Source organism: Coregonus lavaretus (genome assembly GCF_964263955.1).
Source record: "Coregonus lavaretus genome assembly, chromosome: 4".
In the NCBI taxonomy this organism is placed as follows: Eukaryota; Metazoa; Chordata; class Actinopteri; order Salmoniformes; family Salmonidae; genus Coregonus; species Coregonus lavaretus.
The window spans coordinates 16,858,792-16,876,295 of record NC_139991.1 but is presented as its reverse complement, the minus strand read 5'-3'; the positions used below and the strand labels follow the sequence as shown (position 1 = coordinate 16,876,295).

Sequence of the window (17,504 nt, the reverse complement as noted above, 5' to 3'; positions counted from 1 at the left end):
AACTGAGGCTCAGTTCACCCTGGAGCCATTCTAGCCATGCGTCATCACAATACACACAGCAGCGCTCACTAGTGCAGGTCCACTGCGAACAGGCCTGCCAATGTATCCCGGAAATGTCTAGAAATAGTTCAACTCTCACATCATAATAACATGAGTGGTTGTGTAGTTTTAATAAGGATGTTGTTTGTCAGGGCTGAGGTGAGGGGGTGTTTCCTTTCCTGGTTGAGCTGTAGCTCAGACCAGGGTCATCCATAATTGAGGAAGGAGTGGATTCATTATGTGAGGCTGTGTTGGGTCTTTGATGTGCAGAGTGAAGGTGTTGAAGCCTGCAGGTGATGGATCAAAGATGGCCCCGCAGAGCCACCGTGTCACATTAGTGTCACTTTGTCTCCCAAAGGGACGGTGCATGGGGCACAGCTCAACACTTACACTGAACACACACTGAACACTCATACTGAACACACACTGAAAGCTCACTAAACACACACTAAACACACTCTGAACACACACTGAACACTCACTGAACACACACTGAACACACACTGAACACACACTGACCACACACACTGACCACCCACACTGAACAAACACTGAACACTCACAATGAACACACACAGAACTCACACTGATCTTACACTGAACACACACTGAACGCTCACTAAACACACACTGAACACACACACTAAACACACTGAACTCATGCTGAACACACTGAACCTCACACTGAATGCTCACTAAACACACACTAAACACACACTGAACATTCACACTGAACGCTCACTAAACACACACTGAACGCTCACTAAACGCTCACTAAACACTCACTGAACACTCACTGAACACATACTAAACACACACTGAATACTCACACTGAACACATTGAACAAACACTGAACACTCACACTGAACACACACTGAACGTTCACTGAACACACACTGAACTCACACTGAACACTCACTGAATACACACTGAACACACACTGAACACTCACTGAATACACACTGAACACACACTGAACACACTCACTCCTCTATTGCTGGTGTTGTTGCACACTTGAATAATGTCGCCGACTTTCAAGCGTGTAGAAGTTTAGAACGTTTACCTTTATTTATTTGTAATCACAAGACAGGGCACATCAGCCATGCTGCCATTATCACCACTAGGTCTCCTTCTGCTGATGGTCAATAGTCTCTCTATCACAAATATGTACATTCTCATTCTCTTAAAGGATATAAACTTGTACAAAACAATTTCACATTATAAAACAGTGAAGAAGTGATACTATGGACACATTCACATTTCCACTCATATTCTAGGTTACAGGTGGCTAATTTCATATCTCACTATGATGCACAACCTTGCCAGTTGGCTAGCTAGGCACTTGGTTAGTATACAACACAGTAGGTGTATTTCTCTGTATCTGGAGAACTTTAACACAAGCATCACTTATTTCCCTGATACCCTTACTTGTTTATACATTTACTTAACATGTGTAATAACACTTTTATGCACTTAAGGACATCTTTGCTCACCTAAAATCACAAAACATACACGGCACATTAGACATGCTGCCTGTATCATCACTAGGTCTCCTTCTACTGATGGTCAATCATCTAAGAGCCATAAGACCTCTGAGATCTCTTAGCTGGCCTAACAGTGCCTGACATTGAGCGGGGGGGGGGGGGGGGGGGGGGTCTATTTCTTATGCCTAATATTACTATGGGTCCCACAGTATCATTACTGACTGATTAGCGCCCCCAGCACGCATTGCTTTCTCATGAACCTGGACAGCTAATAGTTTAAATCTCACTATCTGTACTTTTCCAGCCAGCTCACTCACCCTCACATATTCCCTGCTCTCCAGTATGAATCAGTTAATGAGTCAGTCAGTCAGTCCCAGGCAGGCAGTGGTGGCTGGCCCAGGGTTGTTAGCTATCGTAGGTTCATAAGTGCTGCTGCTGTCTAGACTCTAGTTGATCAGCAGTGTAACTGCACGGCCTGGGGTCTGGGCTGGTCTGGGGTCTGTGGGCTTGGCTGTGCTCCTCCTCTCACCTCTAATGAATCCTCTATTTACCTGGACAGCCGGCCCGTTTACCCAGACCAGCCTCAGACGCCTGGCATTGTCTTAAACACAAGTTTCCTGAAGGTTAAGCTGTTGTGTCCTAATAAAGCGTGACAGTAGATAGACGGAGCCTGCTGCGACACAGAGGAAGGAAGGAGCTGGAGAAAGTAAAAGAGAGAGAAGGAGGGAGCTGGAGAAGGTAAAGAGAGAGAAGGAGGGAGCTGGAGAAGGTAAAGAGAGAGAAGGAGGGAGCTGGAGAAGGTAAAGATAGAGAAGGAGGGAGCTGGAGAAGGTAAAGATAGAGAAGGAGGGAGCTGGAGAAGGTAAAGAGAGAGAAGGAGGGAGCTGGAGAAGGTAAAGAGAGAGAAGGAGGGAGCTGGAGAAGGTAAAGATAGAGAAGGAGGGAGCTGGAGATGGTAAAGAGAGAGAAGGAGGGAGCTGGAGAAGGTAAAGATAGAGAAGGAGGGAGCTGGAGAAGGTAAAGAGAGAGAAGGAGGGAGCTGGAGAAGGTAAAGAGAGAGAAGGAGGGAGCTGGAGAAGGTAAAGAGAGAGGAGGGAGCTGGAGAAGGTAAAGAGAGAGAAGGAGGGAGCTGGAGAAGGTAAAGAGAGAGAAGGAGGTAAAGAGAGAGCGAAACAGACAGGAAAGATAGAGCGTGTTGGTTTAAGGAATTAACTGCGTATGCTTTTCTCTTGTGCCTGTTTGTCTTTGTCATTATGGCGCAGACCGAGCCTACTGCAAACACGCAGGTATGATTTTGGGCCCAAGATCAATTTGGCAAACGGCTCGCTGATAAATAATTTAAGCTTTTCTCTGAGCCTCAGAGGGATTCATTACTGCTAGGCCTGATGGGAACCTTCTGCTGAATTTCAAAAAATGTACCTCGGTTGTAGAGAGCAGACCTCCCCCTTCTCTCTCTCTCTCTCTCTCTCTCTCTCTCTCTCTCTCTCTCTCTCTCTCTCTCTCTCTCTCTCTCTCTCTCTCTCTCACTCCCCCCCTCTCCCTCTCTCCCTCTCACTTCCTCTCCCCCCGCTCTCCCTGTGTAGAGATAATGTTAGTATTTGACTGTTGTCCAGGTAGTATGATCACCAGTATAGCAGCTGTGGCCCAGTAACTGGTCGTTGTTGGCTAACTGAGTGTTACCTGGCAACGGAAGCAGCTCCGTTGCGCTGGGCTTTTAGGCAATGGTGAATTATGCATTGTTTGTTTAGCCAATGCAGAGTCCTGAAATATGCCTTTGTTTACTCAGTCACTGTTAAGATCTCCACGGCGATTTTCTGCAAGAGCTTTACCTTAGTTGTTGAGGGAATAATCAGACTTTTACAGGAAAAACTGAATTTTGACAGCACTGGGCCTTTAAGTGCCAGTTGTGAAAAATTGAGATCAAAACCTGAAGTAGCCTTCTCACTCAAGTCCACTCACTCATCCTCTCCTCTGTTCTAGACTGAGGCGGCAGAAGAACCCGGGCCTGTTTGGGAAGATGAGGTCAGCTCGGTTCAGCCCAGAGAACCCAGATGGACCGCCCAGCGACCCAGACGAAGAGGAGGAGGAGCTACAGATCCAGATCCCATGAACAAAGGAAGGACACACAGACATCCATCTGATGGATAGACAGATGGACAGACAGACTCTGACTTAGGGCTCTTCATTTCACACCGTGTGTGTCCCATAGACAGACAGACTGATAGTTGGACAGATGTGATCTTGACACCCACTCATCTCCATTGACATGCCCCATCCTGTTAGAGACAAACACTGGCACATGGTTGCCATGGGCAAGGTTGTCATGGACACCTGTCGTTACCTGTACCTGTGAACTACAGAGCAACCAGCAGGGGTCAAGAGAGAGCCCTCACTACACTACAACTGACAGCACACTACACTACCACACTACAGTACAACCCACAGTGCACTACAGTTACAAGCCACTACAGCCAGAGCCTACAGCCCTCTAGTCCTCAACACCTCAATCATCACCACTATCACTCCCATATCTACAACACCCTCAGTGATGAAACACTCTCTCAATCACACTGCCACCCATCCTCAGTCTAAAGCTCATGCCTCCTCTTTCACCCTTCCTTCTCTTTCTCTTTGCATCCTGAGTTACTTCACCCAGCGAATGTTGTACAGTATCCTTCCTGATGTATAAAAACACTCAAGATAGCGGCGTTGACATAGCTGTGATGTTCCAGCAGTGTTCCGGTAATGTTATGTAATGCGTTGGAATTGTATCAGTAGCTGTACATACAGTTCAGGACGGTAAGGGTGTTTAGCCCTCAGGTCACTGTGCTATGGGTGTGTGCTTGGAGCCTGGCACCTGGGATCATCGTTAGTTCATCAGTATTTTGGGCTCAGCCTCAGACAGCTAAACTCTCCCAGTATGGGGGACAGGTAGTATTCTTGGGAGAGACTGGGACTGGATAGAAAGGGACATAAAGGGCCCTCCACCTCTATGTCCCCTTGTCCCATTGTCCCCTCACCATAACCACTAAGAGACAAGGTGCTTATGTAGGGGATGGATCCATTAGACCTACAGTATTAACTTCTCGACATAGTGGGTTGTTCATTCTGAAAGAAAAGTTTGTGGTCAATACACACATCCTTAAAAAACGTAGATGCTGGGCTGATGAAGTATATACTAGAAAAGAACAGAAAGGCCTGCGCACTGCACTGTTTTGATCCAAAAGGGTCTTCGTCAGGTCAAGATCTTTGTGGATTGAAACGTTGTCTATAAATGTCGTAATTGGCAGCATATTCGGTGTGCAGGCCTTTCTGTTCTGTTCATTCTGAAAGCAATAAGACATCGGCTATCACTCCCACTTACTCATCTGCTACTATGGGGACCAAGGTATTTTTAACGATCATGATTTGCAAATTATTTATGTTGTTGTTTTTGATAATTGATCTGTAAACCACAGTGTTTTTGTATTTAGCTCTATAAATGTTAAGTGTACATTATAGACCTGGCTTTGTTTGTCTCTTTTCATGAGCATTGTGTGTATGTGTAAGACTGTGTAATATCTTGATAGAGGGTCATCTGAACATCAGAGCCATCATGAACTCAACCTGCATGGAGTGGGTAAGCAGAGTTTACATTTGAATGTCTATTATGCCATTAAAGAAGCTTAGTATTACCTTCAGGCCAAGGTGGAGGTGAATCATGAAATGAAAGACAGACAGATGTGTTTCCCTCAAAAACAAGACACATCTAACTCAGGACGTAATATCTTCACATCTCAGGGTAAAAGAGAAACTCCATTGATGTTGTTTAGGTCCTCGTGTCAGTTCATTGGGAATCTGCTCAACAGACACAGTATTGTCCAGCCTGCTGCAGTGACGTTTCCTATAGCTCCATCAGTCTTATGACGTCTAGAGGTCTGGGTCTAATGGATCTCCTCTCCCAGCCCTCTGTCAGCAGGATAGTATCACACAGGAAGCTTCCCAAACAGGAGATGTTCTTCCCTCCCATGGTCTTGTCTGTGTTCTCCCACATTAAACTTTAAAGCCAGTTTTATCTTCTTCCTTCCCTCTGCCTCTAGGTTATGAATGATGATGCAGCACAGTCACAGTGGTAGGTTTACCAGGCTTGGTAATGTAATCCCTCTCTTCAGAGACCAAAACAAGTCACCAGTGCTTCAGGAGAGTTAGACTCTATCATCTGCTTTACACAGTCAACTCTACTCCACCACACTCAGACAACGTGTTGCTACTGTATGACAGTGCAACATGGCGCACATTTTGTGTAATTGTTATATTTGTGCCAGTGGATTGAATTGAATTGGCTCTTGTACTGTAACATAAAGTGACATTCACCCAAACTCTGTAATGAGTCATAGGATTGTACACTGAGTGTACAAACCATTAAGAACACCTGCTCTTTCCATGACATAGACTGACCAGGTGAATCAAGATGAATGCTATGATCCCTTATTGATGTCACCTGTTAAATCAACTTCAAACAGTGATGAAGGGGAGGAGACAGTTTAAAGAATGATTTTTAAGCCTTGAGACAATTGAGACATGGATTGTGTATGTGTGCCATTCAGGTGAATGGGCAAGACAAAATATATAAGTGCCTTTGAATAGGGTATGGTAGTAGGTGCCAGGCGCATCGGTTTGAGTGTGTCAAGAACGGCAACACTGCTGGGTTTTTCACGCTGAACAGTTTTCTGTGTGTATCAAGAATGGTCCACTACCCGAAGAATATCCAGCCAACTTGACACAACTGTGGGAAGCATTGGAGTCAACATGGGCCAGCATCCCTGTGGAATGCTTTTGACACCTTGTAGAGGCCATGCCCCAACGAATTGAGGCTGTTCTGAGGGCAAAAGGGGGTGCAACTCAATATTAGGAAGCTGTTCCTAATGTTTTGTACACTCAGTGTATATTCACCTCTTCCTCAGACCTGTATGGTTGACACTGAGGTATTGGTCATGAGGTTGAGTGCGGATATGGCTGGAAATCTCTGACAGCGCAGACCTCTTGTTCTCTCCTCTCTGACCTTTTCACTCTGTCCTCTCTTCTCTTTCCTCTTCTCTCTGTCTCTTTCTCTCCGCCCTCTTCTCTCTGTCCTCTCCTCTCTGTCCTCTCCTCTCTGTCCTCTCTCATGTGACCAAGGCTCTGGGATGGTTCTCTGATGTCTAGTGTACTGAAGATAATTAATGATAGCTTATTAAGCCCAGTGTGTAAGGACAAAGAGAGAGATAGAAGCAAACAGACTGAAAAGGATGAGAAAGAGAAGGGGAGAGTTCTGCCTAAGAGCTTTGATCAGACCATTGGAATTTGTCTGGGAAAATTCCAAGCTTCAGACTATTCATCAATACCAACCATTTACAGGTTGGGTGTTGTGTCAGTTAGTGAGCAGAACAGAGATCTTTTTTGCTTCTGTCTAATTCTATGCCCAGTCTATGTTGTATACGTTTGTGTGGTCAAATTCACGCGAGTGTAATTGTATGGGTTTGAGTCTGTGTGTTGTGTTCTATCTCTAAGCACACTGTCTGGGACTGTGTGTCTGGGGCTGTGTGAAGTTCATGCTGCATCAGGTTCCGTTCAGGCCCATTGGTTGCTGGGTCATTACTGAGGAGGCCCCAGTCACTCAGTCCCTGCGTCAGTCAGAGTCCCAGCTCTGCTATTCTCTGCTCTGCTCCACTCTGCTGTGTGGCTTCACTCCCAGTCAGAGACCATTAGCATGAACGACAGCAGGAAGAGGACCCAGATTACACCACAGAGAGAAACAACTCTTCTCTTTTCTCCTCTGTCCCTCTCTCTTTGTTGAAGTCTCCTCTCTTTCTCTGCCCTCGTTGCACCATGCCTACTTGAGTGTTACCAAAGCTGACGCTGGAGTTTTGTCTTTCCAGTTCAACTGAAGCAAGACATGCACTTGCTTTTTCAGAGGCTTTAACGGCACGCACTAATAATTCAGTATTCTGCTTTACTGTATGGCTTGTACTGTAAGAATACTTTAAGAAATAATGTAGGCCTATAGAAATGTAATTATAATCCCTATATGTATTCTATAGGAATCTATATTTGTACTGTACATGTGCACTATCTGTCTCTCTCTCTCTCTCTCTTTCCTACACATTCACTCACGCTTGGGTGAATCTCTCCACTGGCTCTCTAGTGTTCAGTGGAAACTTTAATGAGATTGACACAGACCAATGGTAACTCTGCCTGACTTTCAGCTCTGAGCCAACAATACTAGGCTATGGTGTGGTTTGGCTCTCTTCTGGCAGACATGATAGTAATTATAGTGTGTGATATGAACCCCCTCAGACAGGAAAGCTTAATGAATATTTTATACTACTCTGATTAAGGTCCATGTAGGTTGAAGGACTAAATCACAGATCAGCCTCAAATCCCATTTCCTCCTTTTGATGGAGCCTGGAAGGCTATTTGTTGCATTAGTCCCTATGTGTGTATATGTGTAGCAAGTATGTGCCAGTGTGCATGAAGAATGAAAGAGAGTGAGTGCATGCATGCATTCGCATGTGTGGGTGTGCACGTGCGTGTTTATGTCAAATGGAAACTGTACAGAATGTGGCTGTTGATATGCTGCATTTCTATTCAGAGAGAGGCCACACTGTTCCCTCCACTGGGATGACTGGCATGGTACCACACCATTGTGGGTCGCTCTGACTGCATCTGTCTCTGGGACTCACTCTACTCACCCTTCTCTCTTCTCTCACACTGTCTTTGTTCAGCAGACACTCTCAACACCACCGCCACAGGAGAAAAAGTACAAAATGTACAGTGCAGTGGGATAGACTGACATGGCACTGTGCCCTGACTATGTTTGATTGTTCATCACAATGTGATGCTTATAAACTGATACCAGGCTGTATGTCTAGAGAGTGTTCATAGTGGGGATGTTCTTTATAGCTTCAAGTAGATCTCTGATTCTCAGTCTTCAGGCCAATCACCCAACCAATGTATCCACCCACTGTTTCTCCTCCTACCTACCCACTGCTGCCTGCTACTAATGCCCATCTGGTTTTAGATGAACCCTTCTACTCCCACACCAGTCCCTGGTCTGCTCCCAACTGTAAAATATCACTCAGTAATGTTTGAGTGCACCACTGTATTCCTCCTATTGACATGCTGTTCACTTCAATTGGTTGCACCAAAACTTCATTGAATATTGAGTTGAAAAACAATATGGAATCTCTTCTTCCTCGCGTCTATTCTCACCTCAGTCCAATATACACTGAGTATACAAAACATTAAGAACACCTGCTCTTTCCATGACATAGACTAACCAGGTGAACCCAGCTGAAAGCTCTGATCCCTTATTGATGTCACTTGTTAAATCCACTTCAATCAATGTAGATAAAGGGGAGGAGACATGTTAAAGACGGATTTTTAAGCCTTGAGGCAATTGAGAAATGGATTGTGTATGTGGAACATTCAGTTGGTGAATGGGCAAGACAAAACATTTTAAGTGCCTTTGAACGGGGTATGGTAGTAGGTGCCAGGCACACCAGTTTGTGTCAAGAACTGCAACGTTGCTGGGTTTTTCATGCTCAACAGGTCCACCACCCAAATGGTCCACCCTCCAAATGGTCCAAACTGTGGGAAGCATTGGAGTCAACATGGGCCAGCATCCCTGTGGAACGCTTTCGACACCTTGTAGAGTCCATGCCCAAACGAATTGAGGCTGTTCTGAGGGAGGAGGTGCAACTCAATATTTGGAAGGTGTTCCAAATGTTTGGTATACTCAGTGTACATTATACACACGTAACAAACTATGGAATGGTATATTGACAGATAGGCATATCCACATAGTTTCACATACAACACACCCACGCACACAATCTGCTAACAACAGGTAATGAAATGTGCGCTCTCAGCTCGCTCCCATGGGTGTTTGTCAGTGGAAGAGGAAAGTAATAACTGTGTGGGGTGAGCATGGATTCTACAATCATGTACTGTCATGTACAATCATGTACTGTACTGTTGAGTTTTTCCACATTTTGTTGTGTTACAACCTGAATTGAAAATGAATTAAATAGCTATTTTTTTGTCACTTGCCTACACATAATACCCCATAATGTCAAAGTGGGATTTTCGAAATTTTTACAAATTAATTACAAATGAAAAGCTGAAAGGTGTTGAGTCAATAAATATTCAACCCCTTTGGTATGGCAAGCCTAAATAAGTCCAGGAGTAAATATTTGTTTAACAAGTCACAATAATAGTGTTTAACATTATTTGTAAATGACTATCTCATCTCTGTACCCCACACATACAATTATCTGTAAGGTCCCTCAGTTGAGCAGTGAATTTCAAACACAGATTCAATCACAAAGACCATGGAGGTTTTCCAATGGCTCGCAAAGAAGGGCACCTATTGGTAGATGGGTAAAAAAACCAAAAAAAAGAAGACGTTGAATATCCCTTTGAGCATGGTGAAGTTATTAATTACATTTTGGATGGTGTATCAATACACACAGTCACTACAAAGATACAGGCGTCCTTCCTAACTCATTTGCTGGAGAGGAAGGAAACCACTCAGGGATTTCACAATGAGGTTAATGGTGATTTTAAAACATTTACAGAGTTTAATGGCTGTGATAGGAGAAAACTGAGGATGGATCAACAAATTACAGTTACTCCACAATACTAACCTAATTAACAGAGTGAAAAGAAGGAAGCCTGTACAGAATACAAAATATTCCAAAACATACATCCTGTTTGCAACAAGGCATTAAAGTAATACTGCAAAAAATGTGGCAAGCAATGAACTTTTTGTCCTGAATTGTGATGAGGTGGTGTTGAAGGAGTCAGGCGCAGGAGGGTAAATCACAGAATAACAGGCTTTAATCCGCAAAATACAGGTTTACGCAGAAATGCGTCAAACACACTCCAGGGCACAAAACAGGTGCACTGGAAAATACAAGGCACACGGGAAATACTCCCGTCGATACAAAATACACAAGCTTCACTAACCTCCACAATAAACAATCACCCACACAGACAAGGAAGCAGAGGGAACACTTATACAATGACTAATGAGGGATAAGGACCAGGTGTGTGATATTGAAGACAAGACAAATGGAGTGATGATAAATGGATCGGCAGTAACTAGTAAGCCGGTGACGCCGAACGCCGAAACCTGCCCGAACAAGGAGGGGAGGCAGCCTCGGCGGAAGTCGTGACATGAATACAAAGTGTTATGTTTTGGACAAATCCAATACAACTCATTACGGAGTACCACTCTCCATATTTTCAAGCATAATGGTGGCTGCATCATGTTATGGGTATGCTTGTAATCATTAAGGACTGGGGAGTTTTCAGAAAAAAAAGAAAAAAAAACGTTCTTCCACTTTGGCATTACAGAGTATTTTGTGTAGATCCCACTTTGTAAGACGACAAAATGTTGAAAAAGTCAAGGGGTGTGAAACCATTCTGAAGGCACTGTATGTGTGTGTACGTCTAGGTGTGTAAGTGTTCCATTTCTGGGAGTGTTCAGCAGACACAATTATGTGACAGAGGACTTGTTAATATAATATCATTTCATATCACTTTTCATTTTCTCTCTGCCTCTTTGTCCCTCTCTCTCTCTCTCTCTCTCTCTCTCTCTCTCTCTCTCTCTCTCTCTCTCTCTCTCTCTCTCTCTCTCGTTGTCTTGGTGTTTCACAGTAGACCTGCGTATTCTGTACAGTGTGTATTGCCCCCCTCTCCACAGACCTGTACTGTGTTGCGTTGCCGAACTGTCAGTGTTTGTAGCCCAGACCATAGTTCATTATGTTCATTTAGTCCATTGTGTAATCTCTCAGCCTTTCTCATTATAAAGCTAATGGGTTTGAGGCAGGAAAGGAGCAGATTAAATTGATCTGAGCATAATTATGCTTGGGGACCAGCAGATATTCACTTTAATCTCTGGATGTGTGAGAGCACATGCCTTTGTCTGTCTGAGGATGTGTGTCTGTGTGTGAAGGACATTATGTGTGGCAGGTGTACAGTATAGTATGTACATTTTGTAATTATGCTCCAAGCCATGTGCACAAGCATTCATATTTGACCGTTTTTATTTTTCCCTTGCTGTGTGAGGATGTTTGACTTTCAATGTTTAAATAGCCTGTGTCATTCACTTTTGCTGCACAACTAGCAACTGGCCTACATGCTCCATTATTATGTCCTTTACATGTTCATTTCATACCTCTTCTACTTCACTGTTTTATTAGGTTTTTAACAGGTCGTTACATGTGAATCACAGGTGTGGGACTAGCAGCCAGCCCACTACATCACAGCACTGCTACAGCCACGTTCTGATGGGGTGATGAAATCACAGCTGGAGCTATACTTCTCTAGGTGACATCCGGATGACCACTGGTCGGGGCACACACACACAAACGCACACACGCACTCACACACACAATGCAGTACTTTGACTCTTGTAGGGCTGATACTTGCCATTGAGACTGTGAGACTGACAGGTGAGATCAACATGCTGTATTTATCCTCAACACACATTGTTGGAGTTGGCTGGTGGCCAGAAGTTCATTTCATAACTTGGATGTGATTGAATGGTAATTTGTAATTTAGACATTGTCAACAGGGCAGCTGTTTCTCCTGGATTTGATGAATAATGAAACTGAGAGTTTGGACTTTTTTAATGTGTATTTTTTAATCTATTTCCCCACTTGCTAGAGACTCACACACCCACACAAATGGTAATTTGGCTGTGTGAAAGAGATGGAGCTAATCCAGAGTTCAGGCCTATTAAAAATATTGCCTTTACTGGCTGATGAAGTATGGCAGATGTTGTAAAATGAGAGAGTTGGACACTGGTGTAGATGCCTGTGAGATCTGCCTGTGCATCTGTGAGAGAATATATTTGACATCTCACATACTGTTGAGAACAGGGAGATAGTTAGGGTAAAACAGTATAAGGATTAGTTGGGGTGATCATTTTGAACAGGATTGTATCACTACTTGCAAGCTGTGATGATGCTGTTCAGAATGTGTTCTCATCACAAGACTACAGTAAGTGCAAAGGCATAGAGAAAACATTAATTGAGAGTTCTTCAATTCTAATAAAACCGGGACAGTCTGGTGAGTTTAGATATGTAATTTCTTATTCCATTTTGTGAGAGATCTGTCCCCACAGAATGAGGAGGCAGCTAAGAAACAGTGACAGGACAATCAGTTGGGATTTCGAAAGAAAGAAACAAGAAAAAAGTCCTCACTTTGCTGTCAGAGTGAAAAAAGAGTGTGCTGGATTCCAGAATGGAACAGACAGCAAATAGAGGAAAAATAGAAAAACACTCCATCCCTTTCATAAAAAAATGTTACTTTGCCTCTAATGTGCTTGTCGTACATCAAAGTCCCGCTGCTTTTTTCTCGTCATGTTCTTGGCTTTCCTTCCAAGCATCACAAAGCTCTGTCTCAGCACAGACATATCCGACAGAAAGACATTCCATCTGGGATTTCTCACAGAGCAGATTTAATTTCTCCTCTTTTTTGTTTTCTATCAGATACACTGTGTCACATGGCCCTCATGCCATGTATTGTATATCCCAACGACTACTCCCCCAAAATATGAATGATTAAAACACTCTTGAAATTAATAGCTCTATTTTCTGCTGAAGTACTGAGTACTTGGCACTTTACTAATACTAGTAGTAGTGGTATCAACGATTTTTTAAATATTTTTGGTAGAATCTGTAACCTTGTCAACTGTCAGAACAATTTGATAAATGTGTGGTGCTGATACATTATGGTTGACAGGAAACTGTGTACAGTACCACTTCTGTATAGTTTCAGGGCTCAACCTGTCTTTAGACCGACTGGCGCTGTGTTCCTTACCTCTAGGTAAGAGACACAAATCAATTGTGCTTGCTCTGAGTCGCATAGTATTTTTGTCAACAAGCGGCTATTTTGTGTTAAAAAAACAGACCTTCTGGTCTACAGTTTTCTCTGTTAAAAAGAAAAAGTAGAAGCTGAGTCTCCTGTATCCACAAAGCATCTCAGAGTACGAGTGCTGATCTAGGATCTGTCCGTACAATCCTATTCATTATGATCTCCAAGTCAAAACTGATGCTAGATCCCCACTCCAACTCCGAGTTGCTTTGTACGGACACTACCTTAGGTCTGTCTCATTGGTTTATAGCACTAAGCCCAGCGCTGAAGGAGAGGTACTTATGGTGGCTACATTCACTTGATTAAGATTTGCAGACTTCCACTACACTCTTAAAAAAAGTGGTGCTACCATGAACCATAAAGGGTTCTTCAATTGTCACCCTAGGAGAACCCTCTGAAAATAACTATATTTGGTTCCAAGTAGTAACCCTTTCACTAATACAATGTTCTATGTGGAACCCTTTCACCACAAAAAGGTTATACGTATAACCTTTTTCACCACCAAAGGGTTCTACCTAGAACCAAAAAGGGTTATCCTATGGGGACAAAGACTGTACTTGAAACAATACTTGAAAATACTTGCAATACTAAGTCCTTTTTTATGGTGACCCAGTTTGGCCACACCTAGAGCTGTGTTAGGAGGATTAAGGGGCACAAAGCCTTTCTCCCTCCTGCCCGCCTGCCCCTCTGGCTCTCCTCTCCCCTGGGACACTAGCGGGCAGACTGGCTACACTACCGAGAGTCACGTGACGACACAGAGCATGTGAGAGGAGAGCGCTCAGCTGCTTTTTGTTCTCCCTGAGAGAGAAGAAGAAGACAGAGTGTCTGGTCTCAGTGACAGTAATTACAGGTCCTGTCACCTGACTCCATTCTACCCCTCTATTACTCCCCATGTCACTGTGCTCACAGACAGAGCAGAGACAACACAGGCTGTCATAGTGTACACCCAGCACCCCCCTCCTCACCCCTCCACCCTCCTCTCCTCCTATTGATTGAGAGTTCAGAAGCAATGTGTTGTAATGGAGTTGATGTGAGTTCAGTTTCCACTGAACAAAGGTGCCGGTACAGTGTAACCACAACTTCCACTGTGACACTGAGGGCTGTCGAAGGGCCTGTCAAGGTTCAGGTTAGATGACTTATTGTGTCTCACTGTCTAAGTGGCTTACAAACAGGTTGCTGTGTCCAGACTGTCTGGGTGTACTACGGCCTGGTGTTCTTTTTCCTCCACACCAAGAGAGCAGGTAAGGTTCAGACGGCATGCTCTGTTTGAGTTCAGTGATAGACACGTACAGTCCAATCTCCACCATTTGTTGGGTAGTGGTGTGTGTTTCATGATGTAAGGAGCTGACTGTTCTTGTCTCTTGTCTACTCTTCATCTTCTTATTCCTCCTCCTCTCCGTTCAGTTGTGTGCACAGAGTCAAATAATAGCGTGACCCAGTGTTGTGTTGAGCGATTCTACAGAGGACAGATCAACTTTATTATCCCACCAGGGGGAAATTCATTTGGTCATGTGCTTAAAAATACAGTACATAAAACATAAAAACACAGAATAATACACAATAAAATTCATTTGAAAGTGCAATAGCCTACATATTTACAGTGAAAGTGCAATATGCTGTACACTTAAGGAACCAATAGACTATCCATTGCAGTGGCGACCCGTCAGTCAGGGCATTTTTAGCAAAAATTTACAATAATTTTTTTTGGGGGGCTTGCCTGTTTTTCATGGTATTTTGGCATTAATACGTGTCACATATCAGTTTGCAAACAATGTACAAATAAAAAATAAAAAATTGACTTAATAAAGTCTCCTTCCAAATCTCGTCTTGTTGACTCGAGGCTATGTTCAAGGTAAAGTACTGAATGTGCAGGAACCCATTGTTTGGGTAATGTTACTGATGATATTCTTGTGACTTTGTGGAATGGCAGGTGATGTGTGCCAAGAAGTGACAGATGCGTTTGTTATCTCTCAATTGGGAAATACTAGTTGCTAGGAGATTAAATGAAATGTTAGAGCTGTGGAAGAGGTAGATAGAACCAGGGTTGTATTTGAGAGAGCCAAATTCTGCATAAAACAAAGGATGAGAATGTGTCTTATAGGAGTGCTTAACAGGAGACGTCTTTGAGCTGGAAGGCACAAGTATATTCTCCATCTGAGCTTGAAGAATTTATGCTGTTTTGCCATCTGTTATGTGAAATACACAGTTTGGATTTGAATAACTTCACTTTTATTGCCCCTGATGCATGTAAAATAGCATTTGTTTCTGTGCTTACTCTTAATTTGCACATTTAATGGCCTGCCGAATGGGAACGCCATGCTAATGAAGCCGTGCCATTCTGTCTGTCTCTCCACCGCAGGAGTGTATATCACAGCAGGGGTGATTTCCCTCTGTTTTATGTCATTATATGTTCATACAATTTGCATCATGATACTAATTTCCCTGTTCGCCACCTCCTCTTTTACTTGCTTGTTTTGGTAGTTAATCGTGTGCGTGGATGTGTGTGTGTGTGCACGCCTGTGTGTGTGTGTGTGTGCATGCGTACATGCATACTCTTTGTTTACAGGTATGACATGCAGATAACATCATCAGTTCTGGAGTATCAGGAGTATTTTCTGTTTCTGCAACTGATCTGCAGACTCCACTCCTATATGAGTAAGCCTGTCTCTTAGGACAGTGGTTCCCAAACTGTGGGTCGGGAACCACTTGTGGGTCTCGGCAGGGGTCCAGGTGGGTCGCTGGATGCATTTTCTTGTGCATTGCAAAAAATGAAATATTATTATCATTTATATATATTTTTTATATATTTTTGGGGGGGGATGAAAAGACGCTTCCAGTGTAAACTTAGACGACTAAAACCAAATAGAAAGTATGTAAAAAAGATAATGGTCCTATATATATATTTTTATAATAGCCTATAATCTCTGAGAATTTACAATCAACAAGATAAAAGGTAGACTATCAGGATCCCATTGATTTTGTTAGAACGTTTGAGCATAATAACACAGCATTAGCCATGTCAAAATGCCAAGAATTGGCAGAAATTAGCTTTAAACAGCAATATTTTCTCTTCTTCCTTGGTCTGTGTTTGTTTTTTCACTGCTCAACCCTTATGCTGGGTCACGAAGGTAAATGTTGTTAAATGTGACTGGGGAGATTCTAAAAAGGCAGCTGTAAACAGAGGAAGAGAGCAGACAGTAAGAGAGGGATGGATGGAAGGATGGATGGAGGGAAAAAGACAGGGGAAGAATGCTCATCTGGAAATCAAGCCAATAATTTTTCAGCCCAAGGGCCTCCAATAGGCTCAGGGTCCAGAGGGCTCAGCAGGCCACAACATCACTCAATATTTCAGAAGTGGGTCTAGGGGAACAGTGGGGGTGTGGACCCTAGGGTTCATATAGGCCATATGACCTACTCTCCCTACACAATGTATGTCAGAATGGTAACACTGAACCTCACTCTTTTCTCTCTCCTCATTATATCTCCATCACACTCCCACCCCCTAGCTCTCCAGCCTCCAGCCCCAGGCCTAGGCTCCTCCACACTGTGTCCACTTTCCTCCCTCCCCCTCTCTCACTCTCTCTCTCTCCCTCTCTCTCTCTCTCTCTCTCTCTCTCTTGCTCTCTCTCTTGCTCTCTCTCTTGCTCTCTCTCTTGCTTAGGAAGAATAGTATGCAGATTTAGCCCACTCACACTATAGGCTGGGGGAAAATGGGTTAGGCTGTTTCATTTGCCCATGCCAGTGCCCTTCATGCATATACATACATGCATAAATATATAAGAGATCTCAGCGCTCATCCATGGAGGAATTCAACTCTTAGCCTTGATGTCATGTTCCAAGGACAGGGAGGCAGGAGACTCAATGTCCTGTTGGGACCTACTGTACAAGCAGGCTTTACTGTATACTTCAAGGCCTCTCTGGCTTAAGGCAAATTGGATCTGGTTCATATACATGGCTCTTGATCATAAGGCTAAGGTCATGTCCATTTATAATTGTGATTTAACAGGAAACTCTGAAATGACAGATGGAGTGACTGAACTCCCCTTTCTGTGTAAACGTTAAAATACACTGATTGT

The 17,504-nt window shown here is 43.5% G+C and overlaps 1 protein-coding gene across 1 annotated transcript in view; it reads left to right on the top strand.

Moving 5' to 3' along the window:
• Positions 1–3,770, top strand: part of LOC311127278 (coiled-coil domain-containing protein 102A-like) — a 78,809-nt gene extending 75,039 nt beyond the window's left edge. The window contains exon 9 of the mRNA XM_084159085.1: positions 3,505–3,770. Within this exon, the coding sequence (XP_084015211.1) occupies positions 3,505–3,634 (130 nt within the window). The 3' untranslated portion in view covers positions 3,635–3,770. The remainder of the gene's footprint in view (positions 1–3,504) is intronic.
• The last annotated feature ends 13,734 nt before the right edge of the window (positions 3,771–17,504 follow it).